This window comes from Salvelinus sp. IW2-2015, linkage group LG14 (assembly GCF_002910315.2).
Source record: "Salvelinus sp. IW2-2015 linkage group LG14, ASM291031v2, whole genome shotgun sequence".
NCBI classification, from domain to species: domain Eukaryota; kingdom Metazoa; phylum Chordata; class Actinopteri; order Salmoniformes; family Salmonidae; genus Salvelinus; species Salvelinus sp. IW2-2015.
The window spans coordinates 52377302-52398534 of record NC_036854.1 but is presented as its reverse complement, the minus strand read 5'-3'; the positions used below and the strand labels follow the sequence as shown (position 1 = coordinate 52398534).

At 42.5% G+C, this 21233-nt stretch overlaps 1 protein-coding gene across 1 annotated transcript; it reads left to right on the top strand.

The window, feature by feature from the left end:
* The first annotated feature begins 6990 nt into the window (after positions 1–6990).
* LOC111973198 (chondroitin sulfate glucuronyltransferase) lies at positions 6991–21233 on the top strand. Its single transcript, XM_024000475.2, has 4 exons — positions 6991–8277; positions 17741–18305; positions 18488–18670; positions 19333–21233. Exons 1-4 carry the CDS (start codon positions 8000–8002, stop codon positions 20596–20598), a joined length of 2292 nt encoding a protein of 763 aa, XP_023856243.1. The 5' UTR covers positions 6991–7999; the 3' UTR covers positions 20599–21233.

Below are 21233 nucleotides of genomic sequence, written 5' to 3'. Positions count from 1 at the left end.
TGTGTTTTATTTATTTAAAGAACCCCACTATGGTAAATATTAAATTGTCAATTCATCAATTTATTCAGACACTGTTTGCCATACAACGTTCGATTAAAAATAAGGCATCATTAAGGCTCTTTTACACAGGGAAAACAAGTCACTTTGAAATATCATAAATTACATAAAAGCTGCTGCATACACTTTTGATGATGTCAGCACAATGGAATGTATTGCCATTTGGAGTGCAGACTGAGCTGAAAGCAGGTGGGTGAAGTTGCCCTTAGACGCTGATCTTGGGTCAGTTTTGCATTTTCCCCACTAATGGTTAGGATTGGGGGAAGAGGAATCTTATCCTAGAGCTGTACCTAGGGGAAATGTCACCCCAGAGCGGGTGAGGAATATTGTTCCACCACACATGCACTTGGAGGCCAAGTCCATGATGGAGATTGGGTTTACTAGCTCAGATTGCAGGGGCTCTAGATGTGCTTGGTTGTCAATCTTTGATTTCAAATATTCTTTGTATGCCAGGAAGTCTCTGTTCAATTTGGTGATGGTTTGCTTCTCACACACCCAGATCTTCTGAGCCACTTGGAAAAATAAAAAGAACAGTTGATGTCACAGCTCTATATCAGACTGATAGGAAATGAACAAACCTAATTTGAAAACATGTTCCTTTTCTCCCCAATTCTATTGACCTGGTAGGGTTTTAAATTGTGTTGCACATTAGGCTAAGTGATGTGAAGTACAAATAAGTGCCCGGTCGTGGCTAACCAGCCTCATGCCGCCCTTTGTAGTTGTTGATGGTGTCAGCCAAATTCTACAAATTCCTGTACAACAATCATGCCATAGACACTTTCGATACAGGGTTCACTTCAAAACAATGTTTCTGTACCAGGTGAACAATCTGATTCGGTCTATGCTTCTCCGGTGGTTCATGGGCCCGGACTGAGCTCTTCGATCTCACCTGTTATTTTCCTGTGAGGCCATAATGGCCGATGATCTTCTGCATCTCCTTGATCTCCAGGTAGTACTGCATGTACTCCAGAGGAGATAGGTTCAGCTGCTCTGTCAGATGCTGCAGATAAATAAATCATACATATATCAGATACATTCAGATACACATTAACAAGCAAATGTGCTGACCAAGAATAGATGTGAAGTACAAAGGCCTTTAGGACTTTGGCTGCAGAGAGTTGCAGCATCCATGCATAAAAGCAGTTTTTTTTTTATGCCTGTCAATCAAAACCCAGTGACCGGCAGGGGGCGGCTGTCTTTGGGAATACCAGGCAACTTTTAATGTTTCTACCTGGTGATATCGGCCAATCTTCACGTAAAGAATGTTTTCTAATCAGGCCATCAGTGGGGAGAAGCTGGAGAGCCAGACAAAGAACGAGGGGTATTACCGTATATGCAGTACTGTCATTACAATATGGTAAAACAAGAGTTGACAAATGGCGCTATCTCCCTCTCCTATCAGGAGTTTGAGTAGAGTAAACTTCCTGCTGCGTTAGGCCCCACCAGAGCCACTCACGGGTCCAGGTCAACGCTGAACCTCAGGTTCTTGTATATGTGTGACTGGAGGAGGAAGAGACAGTTGAGTGAATAAGAAAGGAACACAAGAAATGAGAGCTCAAACTCAAATAAAAACAGACTCATTGTTTCCTACTGACCTGGTTGTCACTCTTTGAGCTAACATTCTGAACAATGATAACAAGAGGGGGATCTTTCCACAGGAAGGATAATAAAATGACTTGCAACACTAAAATGAGCCATAGTGTGAATAACCTCTGATTTCTTCATAAGAATATACAGTATTTGTTCAAGAGGAAATTGTGAATGGCTTTAGAAAGGCTCAATGCATACGAGCAGTTCCTTGTACGCAACGGCACAATATAGTTTTACTTTTAAATTAACGATATATAGCCTTTGATTATTGAATATTATAACTTATAAATGCGTCATGAGCTTAGTTCAACTGTCGTTCCCCATCAGAACCAAGCCCTCACAAAATGGCTACATGCCAAACCAGTTATCATTTTTAAAGATAAAGACATAAATGCGTTAATTAGAAAACGCGATTATAATGACCATTTTAACGGCTTCTATGAAAATCGATATCAATCCGAATTAAACAGTTGGACTGATCCTACAGCATTCTTAGACCCTCAAACACTCAAAAATAAATATCACACTGTTAAAACATTTGCAAGGAAAAAAGCACCAGGAATGGACCCCCTTCCCATAGAATTATATTTAACATTTTGTGAGAAAGTAGCGCCACTGTTTACACAAATGACAACACACGTCACTCAGTTCAGTGCTTCCTAGTTCCATGTATCAAACAGTTATTTCAGTTATATTAAAACCAGGACAATCTGGAGAGTCCCCTGTTGATTACAGACCCATAAGTTTAATAAATTGTTACAATAACGTAATAACAAAGCTCATAAGCAATAGAATGGCAAAAGTCTTACCAGACTTGATACATATAAATCAAATACGGTTTATAAAAAATAGACACAAATAAATACAAGAACATGTTGCAGTTTAATACAATGAGCTACACATTTATGATAGGCCTTTTATATTCAAAACTTTGGAGGCTTTCAACTTACCAGCTGAAATAATACAAAAATAATAGATTATCTGATGAAATTGCTTTAGAAAGGGACCCAAGACGGGGCTATCCCCTCTCCCCCCTCCTGTTTTCACTGGCAACTGAACCGCTTGCAGAAAGAATTAGACAGGACCGAAACGTAACAGGTATCAGTATTGATAAACATGAATATAAACTCAAGTTATTTGAGTATACCTGACCAATATTGAAAACTCAGAAATTGCTCAAAACATTTGCAGATTCATCTTAAAAATCTCAGCATATAAAATTAACTTGGGGAAAAAAACGAAATAATGGCGTTAGGAAAAATAAAAATAATAACTCATGATCTACAGCAATCCTTTAAGTGGACCAAAAAAATCCATGGTTTAGGATGCTTAATAAGTGACAACAAACATATAAAGATAACTATCTCGTTACTGAACAATATGAAAGCAGATCTAATTAAAGGGGGAAATATTCCCATAAATCTTACAGGTAAAATAAACCTCTTTAAAATGGCAATACCAATCACCCCTCTTAAGACATTCTTTAAAAAAAGTATACTCGGTCATAAGACTTTACATGGCCAAATAAAACTCATAGAATAATAAGGAAAACGTGTAACGTCTGAGGCTGATTTTAACCTTCCAGACATGGAATTGTATCAACTCGGCTTTTACTTGCGACATATACACTACCAGTCCAAAATTTGGACACACCTACTCATTCAAAGGTTTTTCTTTATTTTTTTTACATCAAAACTATTAAATAACACATGGAATCATGTAGTAACCAAAAAAGTGTTAATCAAATCAAAATATGTTTTATATTTGAGATTCTTCAAAGTAGCCACCCTTTGCCTTGATGACAGCTTTGCACACTCTTGGCATTCTCTCAACCAGCTTCACCTGGAATGCTTTTCCAACCGTCTTGAAGGAGTTCACACATATGCTGAGCACTTGAGACCTAAAAATAGCTGTGCAGCAACGCTCCCCATCCAACCTGACAGAGCTTGAGAGAATCTGCAGAGAAGAATGGGAGAAACTCTCCAAACACAGGTGTGCCAAGCTTGTAGCGTCATACCCAAGAAGACTCAAGGCTGTTATGGCTGCCAAAGGTGCTTTTTATTGTATTCTTTTTTGATTTAACCTTTATTTAACTAGGCAAGTCAGTTAAGAACAAAGAAATAGAGGAAGGACTAAAAACAAACAAAATATAACTATTGTAAAATAGATTGTGTCTGTAAAATGTGTATAATAGGCTCTGTCGCAGCCGGCCGCGACCGGGACGTCCGTGGGGCGACGCACAATTGGCCTATCGTCGTCCGGGTTAGGGAGGGTTTGGCCGGTAGGGATATCCTTGTCTCATCGCGCACCAGCGACTCCTGTGGCGGGCCGGGCGCAGTGCGCGCTAATCAAGGGAGCCAGGTGCATGGTGTTTCCTCCGACACATTGGTGCGGCTGGCTTCCGGGTTGGAGGCACGCTGTGTTAAGAAGCAGTGCGGCTTGGTTGGGTTGTGTTTCGGAGGACGCATGGCTTTCGACCTTCGTCTCTCCCGAGCCCGTACGGTGTATAATATGTGTATATGTGTATAATATGTATAAACTGAAGTTGGAAGCCTAAGTGTTATTGTTTATTAGTTTACTCCAATTGGGGGAAGGGTGGTAGGGTTTGCTGGGAATAATAAAGGTATATTCTAAAAAAGAGTATGTATATCTATATAGGTATGTGTATGTACAGTGGGGAGAACAAGTATTTGATACACTGCCGATTTTGCAGGTTTTCCTACTTACAAAGCATGTAGAGGTCTGTAATTTTTATCATAGGTACACTTCAACTGTGAGAGACGGAATCTAAAACAAAAATCCAGAAAATCACATTGTATGATTTTTAAGTAAATAATTTGCATTTTATTGCATGACATAAGTATTTGATACATCAGAAAAGCAGAACTTAATATTTGGTACAGAAACCTTTGTGTGCAATTACAGAGATCATACGTTTCCTGTAGTTCTTGACCAGGTTTGCACACACTGCAGCAGGGATTTTGGCCCACTCCTCCATACAGACCTTCTCCAGATCCTTCAGGTTTCGGGGCTGTCGCTGGGCAATACGGACTTTCAGCTCCCTCCAAAGATTTTCTATTGGGTTCAGGTCTGGAGACTGGCTAGGCCACTCCAGGACCTTGAGATGCTTCTTACGGAGCCACTCCTTAGTTGCCCTGGCTGTGTGTTTCGGGTCGTTGTCATGCTGGAAGAACCAGCCACGACCCATCTTCAATGCTCTTACTGAGGGAAGGAGGTTGTTGGCCAAGATCTCGCGATACATGGCCCCATCCATCCTCCCCTCAATACGGTGCAGTCGTCCTGTCCCCTTTGCAGAAAAGCATCCCCAAAGAATGATGTTTCCACCTCCATGCTTCACGGTTGGGATGGTGTTCTTGGGGTTGTACTCATCCTTCTTCTTTCTCCAAACACGGCGAGTGGAGTTTAGACCAAAAAGCTCTATTTTTGTCTCATCAGACCACATGACCTTCTCCCATTCCTCCTCTGGATCATCCAGATGGTCATTGGCAAACTTCAGACGGGCCTGGACATGCGCTGGCTTGAGCAGGGGGATCTTGCGTGCGCTGCAGGATTTTAATCCATGACGGCGTAGTGTGTTACTAATGGTTTTCTTTGAGACTGTGGTCCCAGCTCTCTTCAGGTCATTGACCAGGTCCTGCCGTGTAGTTCTGGGCTGATCCCTCACCTTCCTCATGATCATTGATGCCCCACGAGGTGAGATCTTGCATGGAGCCCCAGACCGAGGGTGATTGACCGTCATCTTGAACTTCTTCCATTTTCTAATAATTGCGCCAACAGTTGTTGCCTTCTCACCAAGCTGCTTGCCTATTGTCCTGTAGCCCATCCCAGCCTTGTGCAGGTCTACAATTGTATCCCTGATGTCCTTACACAGCTCTCTGTTCTTGGCCATTGTGGAGAGGTTGGAGTCTGTTTGATTGAGTGTGTGGACAGGTGTCTTTTATACAGGTAACGAGTTCAAACAGGTGCAGTTAATACAGGTAATGAGTGAAGAACAGGAGGGCTTCTTAAAGAAAAACTAACAGGTCTGTGAGAGCCGGAATTCTTACTGGTTGGTAGGTGATCAAATACTTATGTCATGCAATAAAATGCAAATTAATTACTTAAAAATCATACAATGTGATTTTCTGGATTTTTGTTTTAGATTCCGTCTCTCACAGTTGAAGTGTACCTATGATAAAAATTACAGACCTCTACATGCTTTGTAAGTAGGAAAACTTGCAAAATCGGCAGTGTATCAAATACTTGTTCTCCCCACTGTATATATGGTTATATGTATGAATGTTTATGTATGCATATGTATGGGTATGTACGTGTATGTATATGGATATATATATTTACCAAAAAAAAGATATGGGGGATTGGAAATGATGCAGACAATTACATTGATGGAAGTAACAATCTTTCCGCAATATTAAGCTGATCCACCCCTAAAAAAACTAAAACATTATTGGGCACAGACAACAGCACAAAGGGCAAGCAGGTAGAGACAACAACACATCACGCAAAGCAGCCACAACTGTCAGTAAGAGTGTCCATGATTGAGTCTTTGAATGAAGAGATTGAGATAAAACCAGCGAACTGAAAAGACGAGCGACCCAGGGATGTGTGTGCTTTGGGGACCTTTAACAGAATGTGACTGGCAGAACGGGTGTTGTATGTGGAGGATGAGGGCTGCAGTAGATATCTCAGATAGGGGGGAGTGAGGCCTAAGAGGGTTTTTATAAATAAGCAACAACCAGTGGGTCTTGCGACGGGTGTAAAGAGATGACCAGTTTACAGAAGAGTGCAGTGATGTGTTCTATAAGGAGCATTGGTGGCAAATCTGATGGCCGAATGGTAAAGAACATCTAGCCGTTCGAGAGCACCCATACCTGCCGATCTATAAATGATGTCTCCGTAATCTAGCATGGGTAGGATGGTCATCTGAATCAGGGTTAGTTTCAGATTATGGAAAATTGAAAGTTGTAAGGATGGATAATAAAGTAATACGGTGGATATTAAATCAAATGTATTGGTCCATGTTTGAGTTGCATAAGTAATCAGACTATGATTTACAAAATAAAGCAATGATTTGGATATAATCTTTGATATCAAGTTTGAGTTGAGTCACATAAAAGAGATGATTAGTTTCCCTCCCCCCTTCAAATAAGATTTTAGCTAAATATTTTCCTCACTACTGTTCTGGATGCATACAATGTATCTTTTTGAATGCAAGAAAATGAAGGAAAAAAATAGAAATAAGCATTCCAAATACTGGGTGATATTGAACTTGAAGGGCCCCTCTACAGACCCCCTCTACAGACGTCTGATGACGACGTGTCTGACAGCATTTTGACCCAGAAGCGCAGTGCAGAATGGATGCAGAATGAGAAGCAATATTTTCAGATAATACCTTATCCAGTGCACGACACGCTTTCCAGGAGGTTTCTCTCTGACGAGTAACATTTTTTTTATGAATTCATGAAGATTTGAAAGAGATGCTTTACTTGGAGGCGGTGAATTACTCACTTTGAGGAAGTGAGAGGAAAAAATGTCGACTTGGTAAACTACTGTAGCTACATCATTAGCCTGACATAATTTGAAGAAAAGACAGCATGCATGCTGTGTTTCTGTGGATCACGCTGACATGGAATTTTATAGTTTTCTGACCACCTACAGACAAAATATGGATAATTGCGCCTGCATCAACAAAAATGGAGAGGAAAACACCCTTTGTTTTGGGGAGAGAACGAAGGACAAACACCGTTAACTAGGTAGCTTGCTACCTGATACCGAGGCTTGGATGTTATCGTTTTGTCAGGATAGTTATCTAAAATATGAATAACGTTACAGCATTGTAAAGCCCTGGTTTCATTGTATGTAGCTAGCGAGCTGGGACACTAGCCAGCCACCTTACTAGCTAGCTAAGTCATAGCAAGCCAATTGCAAATGTTTTTTTCAGTTGGCTAGCGTACTTGTTAGCCTACTAGCTAGCTGTGTGGTTTATTATTGGACAGAAGCCTATTACAGTAGCTAGGTATTGACTGCTGAAGAGTAGCAGTCAATACAGCTGTCTGTTCAGTGTGTCAAGTTATTGTATAGTAAATACCTTATAGTACCTTATCTTTAAATGGCACAGATAAGGATGTAGTGAGCTATCTACTCCATGGTGCAACACAGCCAGGATTGTGCCAATTTATCAGACTTGACTGAACCTAGCTTGAAAGTGGTTGGCACTTCACCAGAAGGGTCATTACATGGTTTTAAACAGCAATCTACAAATGTTTGTAGAGAATTTCAGAGGAACATAACATAAAACTTGATTGACAGCACTGAAGTCCACCGCTTCGTTATGCGTCTTTCCTCCTTCCTGGCTGTGTTCAGGCCTGCTCTCCCCCTTATCCTGGGGCTCTCATTGGGATGCAGCCTGAGCCTGCTGATGGTCTCCTGGAACCAGGGAGACACATATGACTTGTGTGGAGATGAACTGGGCAATAGGGGTCTCTTCCTGGGCAGCAATAGGGGAGACACCCCAGGGGACCAGAGAGTTGGTCCTGGGAATGAGGACTTCCAGCCACGCATCATACCATACCACAAGGACCCCAACAAACCACACAAGAAGGTCCTCAGGTGAGCATTTTGGGATGGATGTACAGAGGAATACCACATCCTAGCTTAACACTAGGTTTCAGAGATAAGAGTTTGCAAATGGCCAGGTTTTTCACTTAAATGGATACCAGACAAAAACCATTGATTTCAAAGTTTAACAAACCACACAACTCTATGCACAATGACTACTTTTAACAATTTACACAGAAAATTCTACAAAAACACATTTATTGGAAGAAATGTGCAGATGCAAAGTTTTGTAACAGAATTTAGGTTAAATCTTCTTCTGTTTTTTATGTGACCATACGTTATCCAAAAATTCTTAAATATCTTCTCCAAATTAAGATGTGAAGATGTCTGCAGAAGGAATAGGGTGTCAGCTTTGACTTGACACCTTGAGTTTAGAAAAAATCTCTTTAGGTTATTGAACTACAATAAGTCAAGTGGATTTGCACCCAGTAACAGAATTGCCGTAACATAATTTTATCATGTGTCCCTGAACTATACTACACAGAAATGCATAATTATGGATATGAACGTCATTCTCGTCATGATGATGTATCCTGAATAGGTACACACAGGTAGAAATATGCAATATCCTCCTTTTGCATATTTGGGTATTATACAACAAACTGGCTATTATTTTAATGACCGCCACCAAACAAGGCCAAATTTGGTTGGTCTGGACCCGACCAATCATAGACGTTTATGTTTCACAAGTTTGGACATCAAAGTACAGCACAGTATAGTTCAGTAGAGTATAGTTCAGTACAGTGTACTCAACTCTAGTGTTCTCTACTGTGTACTGTACTCTACTCTCCTGACAATATACTCTACTCAACTGTGCTGTACTTTGGAACCGTGTGGCGCAGCGGTCTAAGGCAGTGCTAGAGGCGTCACTACAGACCCGGGTTCGATCCCGGGATGTATCACAACCGGCTGTGATTGGGAGTCCCGTAGGGCGGCATACTATTGTCCCAGCGCTGTCAGGGTTAGAGGAGGGTTTGGCCGGCGTAAGCCATCATTGTAAATAAGAATTTGTTCTTTACTGACTTGCCTAGTTAAATAAAGGTTGAAAAAAAACTACTAAAAAGAATGTCATTGGACGCTGAAATCCAGGGCAGACTGACCGATTTGATAACAGAATTTAGATTTTTAATGACTTAATAATTAATATACAAAATTGATATCAGTAAAAACACTAACTAATTGATAGGTAGGTCTACCTTTACTTGATAGTTCAGTGAACTTTCATTGTCCTCCCTTCACACGAGGGAAAGAAATTAGACTATCTTAAAAGATCTGTGGGTTTTTGGTAAAGGAATTTCAAGGTACAAGGAAATGTTCCTTAAACTTACAGAAGGCAGAAAAAAGTGTTTAAATTAGTTGCCAGGGGTATTTACTTCAATATTATTGTTTTTGTAATACCTTTTAAGACTTTCGGGTAGATGTTTCCTAAGACCCCTTTTATCTGTTTGACAAGAAATCAAAGCATTTTGCTTATTCCACATTAAAAACATTTTTTTTTTTTTTATTCATTTTTTGTCATGCTCTTTCCTTTGACATGCTCCTATGAACTTGACATGTTTGTATACATGAATAATTCTACATGAAAATGACCAAAAGGAAGACACTGCTTAAAAATATATGCAGAGATATTGGATCTCTTTTAGGAAATCCTCTTTTAACTGTTTAAAAAAAATAATGCACCCCAGTGCATATGAGTGGTGTTTTCTGGGAACTAACGCTTATGCAACCCGCTAACATTGCCAAATTCGTCATCGATATGTGAATGACGCAAATCATGACTTTCCCTGCAGATGCATCACACTTTTTTACAAAATGAAGGCCTTTATAGGCCATTGTCTGTTTGATTCTCACAGATTTTCGTTGTTTGTTCACCCATTTTTAAACGGCTTTTTTCTGTTCATACTGGGTCTAAACCACTCTGTGGTTGATATGACGTAGAATATGTCGGCCTACACTTTTAGGGAACATATACCATAATTTCTTAGGCTATATGAAAGTTGTTTAAAAAGGAAGGAAAAGAAAGAGATGGCCAATGCTATTAAACCGCTACTGACATTTCACCCCTTAATAAAGATTTGTTTAAAAAGCCCATGGGCAATTCCATGTAAAGAACTCTGGCTTGAGCACTAACGTGAAGTTCATAGGAGCACATCAAATTTGGTGTCAAATGAAAGCTTAGAGTCTATATTTGTTTAGATGTAAAGTCCCCTGTTTTTGGGACCTGAGTGTTTCTGGTGCCGGTTCCGACTGACATTTTCGCATATAGATCGATATGTGGACACCATAGATTGAAATAGCTTGCATTGAGCGTTAGCCCAGAGTCTCACTGCCTGTGAGAAGAAGGATGTGAAATCTGATACCACTTGAAGCGGGGATGTCCCTCCTACCATTTCATTCGCTCTTCCTACTGTCCATCAGAACCCTACGTCACAGCCACTAACAACGCATATGTGTGGAATCCTTACATTGTTACGCAGCAGGAGGGAGTGGTTTTGTCGCTGTAGCACATTCAAACATCGATTTATAGCCAGTAATCTAAAATAGTAGATTAATATGAGATGAAAGGCAAGTTCCTAACGAGTTCAGGAGGCCAAGCTATAGAGACGTTCACAGCGATGGGGGCAGACGTTTTGATCAAGACAGACCTTTAGAAAATATGCAGCCTTTCTCTAACACTAAATATACGTACAGTACCAGTCAAAAGTTTGCACACACCTACTCATTCAAGGGTTTTTCTTAATTTTTTAAAACTATTTTCTACATTGTAGAATAATATTGAAGACATCACAACTATGAAATTACAATCATGTTTAAAACAAATATTATGGTAAAATGTAGTAACCAGAAAAGTGTTAAACAAATCCAAATATTTTTTATATTTGAGATTCTTCAAAGTAGCCACCCTTTGCCTTGATGACAGCTTCGCACACTCTTGGCATTCTCTCAACCAGCTTCATGAGGTAGTCACCAATAATAAGAACACCAATAAGAAGAAGAGACTTGCTTTGGCCAAGAAACATGAGCAATGGACATTAGACCGGTGGACATCTGTTCTTTGGTCTGATGAGTCCAAATGTGAGATTTTTGGTTCCAACCGCCGTGTCTTTGTGAGATGCAGAGTAGTTGAACGGATGATCTCCACATGTGTGGTTCCCACCGTGAAGCATGGAGGAGGAGGTGTGGGGGTGTTTTACTGGTGACACTGTCAGTGATTTATTTAGAATTCAAGGCATACTTAACCAGCATGGCTACCACAGCATTCTGCAGCGATACGCCATCCCATCTGGTTTGCACTTAGTGGGACTATCATTTGTTTTTCAACAGGACAATGACCCAACACACCTCCAGGCTGTGTAAGGGCTATTTGACCAAGGAGAGTGATGGAGTGATGCATCAGATGACCTGGCCTCCACAATCACCCGACCTCAACCCAATTGAGATGGTTTGGGATGAGTTGGACCGTAGAGNCCAACAAGTGCTCAGCATATGTGGGAACTCCTTCAAGACTGTTGGAAAAGCATTCTTCATGAAGCTGGTTGAGAGAATGCCAAGAGTGTGCAAAGCTGTCATCAAGGCAAAGGGTGGCTACTTTGAAGAATCTCAAATATAAAAAAAGATTTGTTTAACTTTTTTGGGTTACTACATGATTCCATATGTGTTATTTCCTAGTTTAGATGTCTTCACTATTATTCTACAATGTAGAAAATAGTACAAATAAAGAAAAGCCCTTGAATGGCGCAGCGGTCTAAGGCACTGCATCTCAGTGCAAGAGGCGTCACTACAGTCCCTGGTTCGAATCCAGACTATCACATCTGGCCGTGATTGGGAGTTCCATGGCCCAGCGGGGTAGGCCGTCATTGTAAATAAGAATTTGTTCTTAACTGGCTTGCTTAGTTAAATAAAGGTTAAATAAATAAAAAATATAATAATAATAAAATATACAAATTTAAAAATGAGTTGGTGTCCAAACTTTTGACTGGTACTGTATATATAAAAAATATTGTCTTTGTCTCTCAATCATTGTAATGTGGTTAACTGTAATCTAAATGACAATTATTCAAATCTAAAAGTTCAAATTCACCCAGAGAGCCCTTAGATTGTGTGAAAAGGCCGCACTTAACCGTTGCACTTGAATCATTCCCACGGTGAATGGCTAAGCCCGCTATGCCATACACTATTGCAGAGACTTTGATATTACCAGCCACAATTGATATGGTGAAAACAATGTGTGGGGAGGCATAGACACTCACATCAATACCTTTGTCAGATAACACTGTGAAACTAATAATTGGTGCTATAGCTAGCAATCAAGTGGTAACTCTGACTGAACGACTCAAACTCCCCACCTCATGCTCTCCAAATGGATGTTTGCTGTTAGGGCCGAGATGCATTGACCTTTGTTCGCTACATGTCAGAGGATGCTATTCACGAGGACATATTTTTTTTGTCTCACGATTCCCGAGCGTGAAACGGCACATGGGATGTTCAGGGTGCTGCATGGCTATATTAACGAAAAACAGATTCCATGGGATTGAATGGTGGGCTTTTGCACAGATGGGGCTCCATCTATCACGGGACGGCGGGCAGGCCTCTGCACTCGAGTTATGAATGCGTCTCCCTCTGCTATATGGACGCATTGTATGATACACCCACTGAGCTATAATGGAGATACACCGAGAGCAACTGGCGGCAAAAGAGCTGAGAGCAGAACTCTGAGATATGCAGCAGGTAACTTCTATTGTAAACTACTTCGTGCACACCTGTTCGCAAAACTAGGTGGAGATATGGGATCAGAGCAGGACAATGTTCTATTTCACACCGAGGTTTGGTGGTTATCAAGGGGAAGTGTTGGAAAGATCTTTTGAATTGAGAGGGGAACTGTCATTCGTAATGGATAAAAAGAAAAGAAAAGAAGACTGTTGAATTTCTGTGTAATGAAATAAAATGTCTCATTGCCTATGTAACAGACATATTTGGGAAACTGACTGAACTGAACGCAAGCATGCAGGGGGGAAAAACAAATTCTACAGATGAGTGACTGAATCAGCTAAATCCATTTGACTGTGATCCTGGCTCCGTGAGCATGCCGGGAAGTGAAATCGAACAGCTGATCGAGCTGTCATGTGGCCGCATTCACGGGTCACTATGGAAGAGTTTTGGATCGGACTCAAAGGGACTACTGTGCAGTCTCCCTCTGAGGTTTAAAACTCGTGGTATGCTGATTCAGTGCTCTTTAGAACTGGACCAGAGAGGACAACCCACCTCTCCAGTCTGTCCAGAAGGACATCATGGTAAGCAGTATTGAATGCAGCACTTAAATCCAAGAGTACAAGGACAGAGAGCTATTTGGGGTCTTTGTTGGCGCTAAGATAATTGACCACTTTAACTAAGGCTGTCTCTGTGCCTTGGGGGGCACGAAAACCGAATGGAACATTTTCAAAAATACAGTTGGCACTTCAAAAATTATTTAGCTGTTTGAAAATCAATTTCTCCAGAATTTTGTTTCAAGAATGGAAGGTTGGAGATTGACTGAAAATTGCTAAAAGCTAAAGACTTGATTACTTTTCTTCTGAAGGCGTTTCACCATAGCAGTTTGTAGTGCAGTGGGGAAAGTGCCCGTGAACAGGGAGTGATTAACAATAGCTTGCACTTCTTCAGATATGCAATAAAAAACTGTTTTGAAGAAGGGGTGGGCTAGGATCGAGAAGGCAGGTAAAATACTTAAGTTGTGATATCACTTTCCTGAGCATGGAAAATAACTCCACAGTGCCTTTGCGTGGTAGGCACATATCATCAAACTTCTCATCAGGTCTTGCTTGACTGATACTCAGCCTAATGTTTATTATCTTGTCTCTGGAACATGCCGCAAAGTCATCACATTTAGATGTGGAGGAATGTTCACATAGGTTTGCTGGGTTAGGATTTATCAATGGTCGAGAAGAGCACTCTCAAATTACTCAGATTATTAGTGATCAAGTTAGGCTCATTTTTCTGTCTGGCATTTCTAATTGCCTTGTTATACATTGAGTGTACAAAACATTAAGGACACCTTCCTAATATTGAGCTGCACCCCCCCTTTGACCCTCAGAGCAGCCTCAATTTGTCAGGGAATGGACTGTACAAGGCGTTCCACAGGGATGCTGTCCCATGTTGACTCCAGTTGGCTGGATGTCCTTTGGGTGGTGGACCATTCTTGATACACACGGGAAACTGTTGAGTGTGAAAAACCCAGAAGTGTTGCAGTTCTTGACACAAACTGGTGTGCCCGGCATCTGCTCCTATACCCCGTTCAAAGGAACTTAAATATTTTGTCTGCCCATTCACCCTCTGAATGGCACACATACACAGTTCATGTCTCGAACGTCTCAAGGCTTAAAAATAATTCTTTAACCTGTCTCCTCCCCTTCATCTACACTGATTTGAAATGGATTTAACAGGTGACATCAATAAAGGACCATAGGTTTCACCTGGTCAGTCTATGTCATAGAAAGAGCAGGTGTCCTTAATGTTTTGTACACTGTGTATAGCCAAGTTGCTCTCTCAAAATATCATAGTGGACCTGCAACTTTGACTTTCTCCACTTCTGCCCTGCCTTTCTGCAATTTCTCTTTAATTGATTTGTTTCCTCACTCACTCCGTTTAGATGTGGCCTTTTTTTAACCTTACTGGAGCTATGGCATCAATGGCTACCCTTAATTTGGTTTTACAGTTATGAACTAAGTCATCACAAGAGGAAGGCAGAATGGGTGATGATGTATTGTTCATACATTCAATCAAATCTGCAGCAACTTTAGAGGTAAGTTAGCGTTTCGTAGCCCTTTCCTGCAGTCAATGACCAAAAGCGCCATCTTTGGCCTCATGGGTGGAATGTTATTAATATTTTCCATAATTTCATAATTAATAAAGATTATAAAATAAAATGACATTCAGTGTTTCTCTGTCAAACCCACTGGGGAGCCAGGCCCAGCCAATCAGAATGAGTTTTTCCCCACAAAAGGGCTAGATTACAGACAGAAATGCTTTTCAGTTTCATCAGCTGTCTGGGTAGCTGGGCCTGCAGGTGAAGAAGCCGGATGTGAAGGTCCTGGGCTGGCGTGGTTACATGTGGTCTGCGGTTGTGGGGCCGGTTGGACGTACTGCCAAATTCTCTAAAACGATGTTGGAGGCGGCTTATGGTAGAGAAATTAACATTAAATGATCTGGCAACAGCTCTGGTGGACATTCCTGCAGTCAGCATGCCAATTGCATGCTCCCTCAACTTGAGCCATCTGTGGCATTGTGTTGTGTGACAGAACTGCACATTTTAGTGGCCTTTTGTCCCCAGCACAAGGTGCACCTGTGTATTGATCATGCTGTTTAGTCAGCTTCTTGATATGCCAAACCTGTCAGGTGGATGGATTATCTTGGCAAATGAGAAGTGCTCACTAACAGGGATGTAAACAAATTTGTGCACAATTTGAGAGAAATAAGCTTTTTGTGCGTATGGAAAATTTCAGAGATCTTTTATTTCAGCTCATGAAATTTACTTGACATGTTGCGTTTTATATTTTTGTTCCGTATATATAAATTGTAATATTGGGATAAACTCAAAATGTAATACATTTCAACTCTACGTCTGACATGGTACAGGTTTTTTTAGCCATGTGTGTAAGGTGTATACTTTTGTTTCAAATTAGATTTGTGTAAGACTAACAAGAATCACTCTGTGACCCTGATTTAGCCCACTGCAGTAAAAATTAATAATGCATTTAGTTTTACCCTGTGCTATGGACAACAAGATAGTAACAAAATACACAGTGGTGATCAGATAAAGCAACATCAACAATAGACGATATGTCAATAGAAAGACCCTTGGTAATAACCAGGTCCAGAGTATGGCCGCGGTTATGGGTGGGCCCAGTAACATGTTGGATGAAGTCCATAGAGCTCAAAAGATTAATACATTCAATGGCTTTGGAGTCAGTATCTTTGTCAACATGAATATTAAAATCGCTCAACACAATGAGTATATCATAGTTCTCAAGGAAAGCGGGGTAGTGCTATACAGGGGTATAGCTCACCAAAGATGTCTGTTTCACAAGCGTGGACAGCAGAGTACAGTAAGGAAAATTAGAGTAGAGTGTAGTACAGTACAATTGAGCACACTACATGAGTACAGTATAATGTACTGTGCTGTACTGAACTCTACCGTACTGTGCTGTATTGAGATGTCCAAACTTTTGTACAAATGTGGTCTTTTTTGGGGGTGGGGCTCATTAGAATAATAGCCAGTGTGTTGAAAGGGGGATACCTAGTCAGTTGTACAACTGAATGCCTTCAACTCAAATGTGTCTTCCGCATTTAACCCAACCCCTCTGAATCAGAGATACTTGTGTGTACCTATTCAGGATGCATCACCATGAAGAGAGTGACATTTATAATTCTGCATTTTTTGTATAGTACATATCAGGGATCCATGATGTCATTCTGTTACCGGGTGTTAATCCACTTCAATAACCATAATATTGGTGTCATGTCATAGCTGACACCCAATTCTTTATGCAGACATCTTTGAATCTTCATTTGGGTAGATATTTTTTGTTAAATGTGGTCTCTTAAATGGAGGGAGTTTTTACCGTCATTCTGTTACCAAATTTGACATCTGCATTGTTTTTCGAGTAATGTATTTTTGCGAAATGTTCCGTGGAAATTGTTAAAATTAGTCATTGTGCATAGATTTGTATGGTTTGTTTAACTTTGAAATCAATGGTTTTTGTTTGCCATACTTTTAAAGTATCCCAAAAAAATCGGATTCTCAGCATCACTCTGTTACTGTGGAATTGACCCCATACAGTTTGATAATCCTACTGTCTCGCTTCTCTCCGAATCACCTCTTAAAGCTGATTTATTGGCCTGGATAGTTATAATTAGCCAGTTAACCTAGAGGGTCTGAAGAGATGGTCTGTTTTCAAAATACAGTCAGTCATGAATGATTCAATTTTATTGAAGTGTCTTCTTTTATGAAAGGCTTAACCTTACAGAAGTATTTTGATACCTCTTGAATATGACTATGATCTCCTTTGGTCATAGCCGAAATCCTTACATTTTGCAGATGGTGAGAGTTAAGTCTAGACTGTGGAGTTCAACATTGATATCCAAGCCCAGTACCTAGCCATCTGGACAAGAATGGACACTAGGCGCATTCACCTTGACATAGTCATTTACCAGACGTTTTTAAACTAACTTATAACAAGTGCATTTTTAAGTAGAAACAATAACATTGTAGTTTACAACAACTTTTTATTAACATATTGTTAAATAGTACATTAGTAATTGCATAGTAAATCACTCCGTAAGATGGGGCCTGTTCCTTATTTCATCTATGTAATAAAATAAATCACCCAGCTCCGCTCAGTAATGAGTGAGTTTGATTTGAAACAGTGAATGTCCCTCTGAACGCCTCCTCTGTGATCAGGACGCGCTACATCCACACGGAGCTGGGCATCCGAGAGCGCCTCCTGGTGGGTGTGCTGACCTCGCGGGCCACCCTCAACACGCTGGCCGTGGCGGTGAACCGCACCGTGGCCCACCACTTCCACCGCACCTTCTTCTTCACGGGCCTGCACAGCTCCAAGGTCCCCCACGGCATGACGGTGGTGGCCCACGGCGACGACAGGCCCGTGTGGCTGATGTACGAGACGGTACGCCACCTGCACCAGCACTATGGCTTGGACTACGACTGGTTCTTCCTGGCCCAGGACGACACCTACATGCAGGCCGAGAGGCTGGCCGAGCTGGTGGGCCACCTCAGCACGGGACAGGACCTCTACATGGGCCGGTCAGAGGAGTTCATCGGTGGGGAAGAGAGGGCCAGGTACTGCCACGGGGGTTATGGCTATCTGCTCTCCCGCAGCCTGCTGGCCCGCCTGCAGCCCCACCTGGACACCTGCCGCAACGACATCCTCAGTGTCAGGCCTGACGAGTGGCTTGGGCGCTGCATCATCGACTACCTGGGTCTGAGCTGTGTGGAGGTACACCAGGTAAACACACAGCTGAGACATCATTATTATAAAACATGTTTATAGAGTTGTTCCATAACGATTACCAGTCTTTTATCAATGCTATGTCATCATGATTTACAGTACTTTGACTACACCCATCAGTTGTCTTACCTACGAGATGGCTAACATTTCCCTCCCCACTGTTTGCATGTTACTTACAGGACATGACATATCGCTCCTTTGAGCTGGGGAAGAAAGCAGACCCAGAGCGAGAGGACAGTGCCCAGTTTAAGAATGCCTTCACAGTGCACCCTGTGTCAGAGCCCAGCCTCATGTACCGCCTGCACAAACGCTTCAGCCAGATCGAACTGGACTGGACCTACCTACAGATACAGCAGCTGCAGGTTGATTTTGTTTAATGGAATCAGATAGGCTTTCTGTATGGTTCTGGCTGTTTGAGTCGGCACTGGTGTTGGTTTGACTGGTTACGGGTCCAGTGTGCAAATGTTCAGTTTTCCTACATACCGCACCGATTTCTACGAAAATCTACGCCTGGGCAGACATTTGTGTCTGACCCAATATTTTATGCATTTAACAGTGACCGAACCATTTTGTGAGGATGTGATGTTTGAAATTCCGACTCAGCTCATTCTAAATTTACCTGCTAATGTCATTTTGTAAACATTCCGTCAGTTTAAAAGTGTGAACTTTGTAATTCAATTCAATACAACTTTATTTATCCACTCGGGCAATTAAGAATCAAATCACGCAAAGTCCTCCACATAGACAATAGCCTACAGTATACAACAGGCATCACATGATTCCCTAATACAATACACCACCCATACAATACATACATATACAATATAATACACTTACAATATTGCTTATAATAAGCTTTGAGAGACGCTGACAAAGGAGAATGTCAACCCATTACAGTTAAGCCTTGAATCAACTACCCTCAACATTGTTGATAAATATTCTAATATTGAAGAAATAAATCTTTTAAGATGCTTTTGATACATGTAAACACAGTTGTGTCATTATTGTTTTGTCTTTTGTCCAGGTCCAGATCAACAACCTGAGTGAGTTGACCCCAGAGGGTAAGGCGGGGGCCATCTGGCCAATCGGGGTCAATCCTCCTTTCATGCCAAAGACTCGTTTCGAGGTCATCAACTGGGAGTACTTCACCGAGGAGCACATCTACTCATGCTCCGACAGCGCCCCCAAGTGTGAACTGCGTGGCGCCAACTGGGCCGACGTGAGCGCCGTGCTGGAGACGGCCGTGGAGCACCTCAACGAGCGCTACCAGCCCCAGCTGCGCTTCAAGAAACGCCGCCTGCTCAACGGCTACCGGCGCTTCGACCCCACCCGGGGCATGGAGTACGTGCTGGACCTGGCCCTGGAAGCCTTCACCCAGAAAGGTCACAGCCAGGTGATCGCCAAGCGGGTCAGCCTGCTCCGCCCCCTCAGCACCATTGAAATCATCCCCATGCCCTATGTGACGGAGGCCACCCGGGTGCAGGTCATCCTGCCCGTCACGGCCCGCGAGCAGGACTTTGTGGGTAACTTCCTGGACATGTATGTGATGAACACGCTGGACACGCACGACAACGTCCTGCTCACCTTCCTGTTTGTCTACGACCCCTTTGATGCCCAGCGCGTCAGCCAGTCGGACGTGTTCGCCGGCATCAAGGCCATGATCGGCGAGGTGGAGAAGCGCTACGGCGACGTGAGGATCCCCTGGATCAGCGTGAAGACGGAGGTGCCCTCGCAGGTCAAGCTGATGGACATAATCTCCAAGAAGCACCCGGTGGACACGCTCTTCTTCCTGGCCTCGGTGTGGACCGAGTTCAACGCCGACTTCCTCAACCGCTGCCGCATGAACGCCATCAGCAACTGGCAGGTGTTCTTCCCCACCCACTTCCAGGAGTTCAGCCAGACCATCTTGTACCGCGACCAGCAGACCTTGGCCTCCTTCCCCGCCGAGGCACCGCGCGACGGACGCTTCGACCGCCACGTCTTTGAGGAGGCATGCTTCTACAACGTCGACTACATGGCGTCGCGCACCAAGATGGCCGCTGACATCCTAGACAACGACGAGCTGCTGGAGAGCATGGACGTGTACGAGATCTTCGTGCGGTACTCGGGCTTGCACGTGTTCCGGGCGGTGGAGCCGGCGCTAGTGCAAAAGTACGTGCGGCGGGCGTGCAACCCGCGCTTCAACGAGGACATCTACCACCGCTGTGTGCTCAGTAACCTGGAGGGCCTGGCCTCGCGGTCGCACTTAGCCATGGCCCTGTTTGAGCAGGAGCAGGCCAACAGCACCTAGGGGTCTCTACTGGTGCTTAGCCACTGCAGCACTGGTGTCACTCCAGGCTTTTTCCATTGCCAGGCCTCAGAAGGCAACATATTTGGGCCAAACACGGGTGCAAAGCCTGACAGTGGAAATGCACCATAGGTTTACCATCTAGAATGACTTGATACCTTTGGCCTTCTTTATGAACCTGACTTTTGGATGAGGCATATTATGGGATGTTGAATCTCCAAACGGATCCCTAAGGACCAAGAACCCATGTGCAATCTTAGGCCTGCAAAGACTGAGGAGTGATGTTACGACGTGTATTCCTGCAAACTGTGCGTGCAGGCTGGCAGAACTCTGTGCTTTCACTCCAATGGTAGCCCAAGGGGAGGCTCTATCGGTAGGTGATGAATGAACAATGAGCCTTGAGAAAACCGGCATGAGCCATGTCTTCCTTCATGGCTGTGCTGAATTATGATTCTAATACTGGATTTAAAGAGAAGCCATTGAGTGTATGTATGTATTTTCTTTCAATTGACACTTAGTTTTCTTAGTATGTTTATCCCATAGAGAGTGTGATTTGTTTCATGTGGTTTGTTTCATTCCCTAGACAGATTGGGTCTGTTTTTTTTCTACGGATATTAAAGCCAGATGTCGCTTCTGGA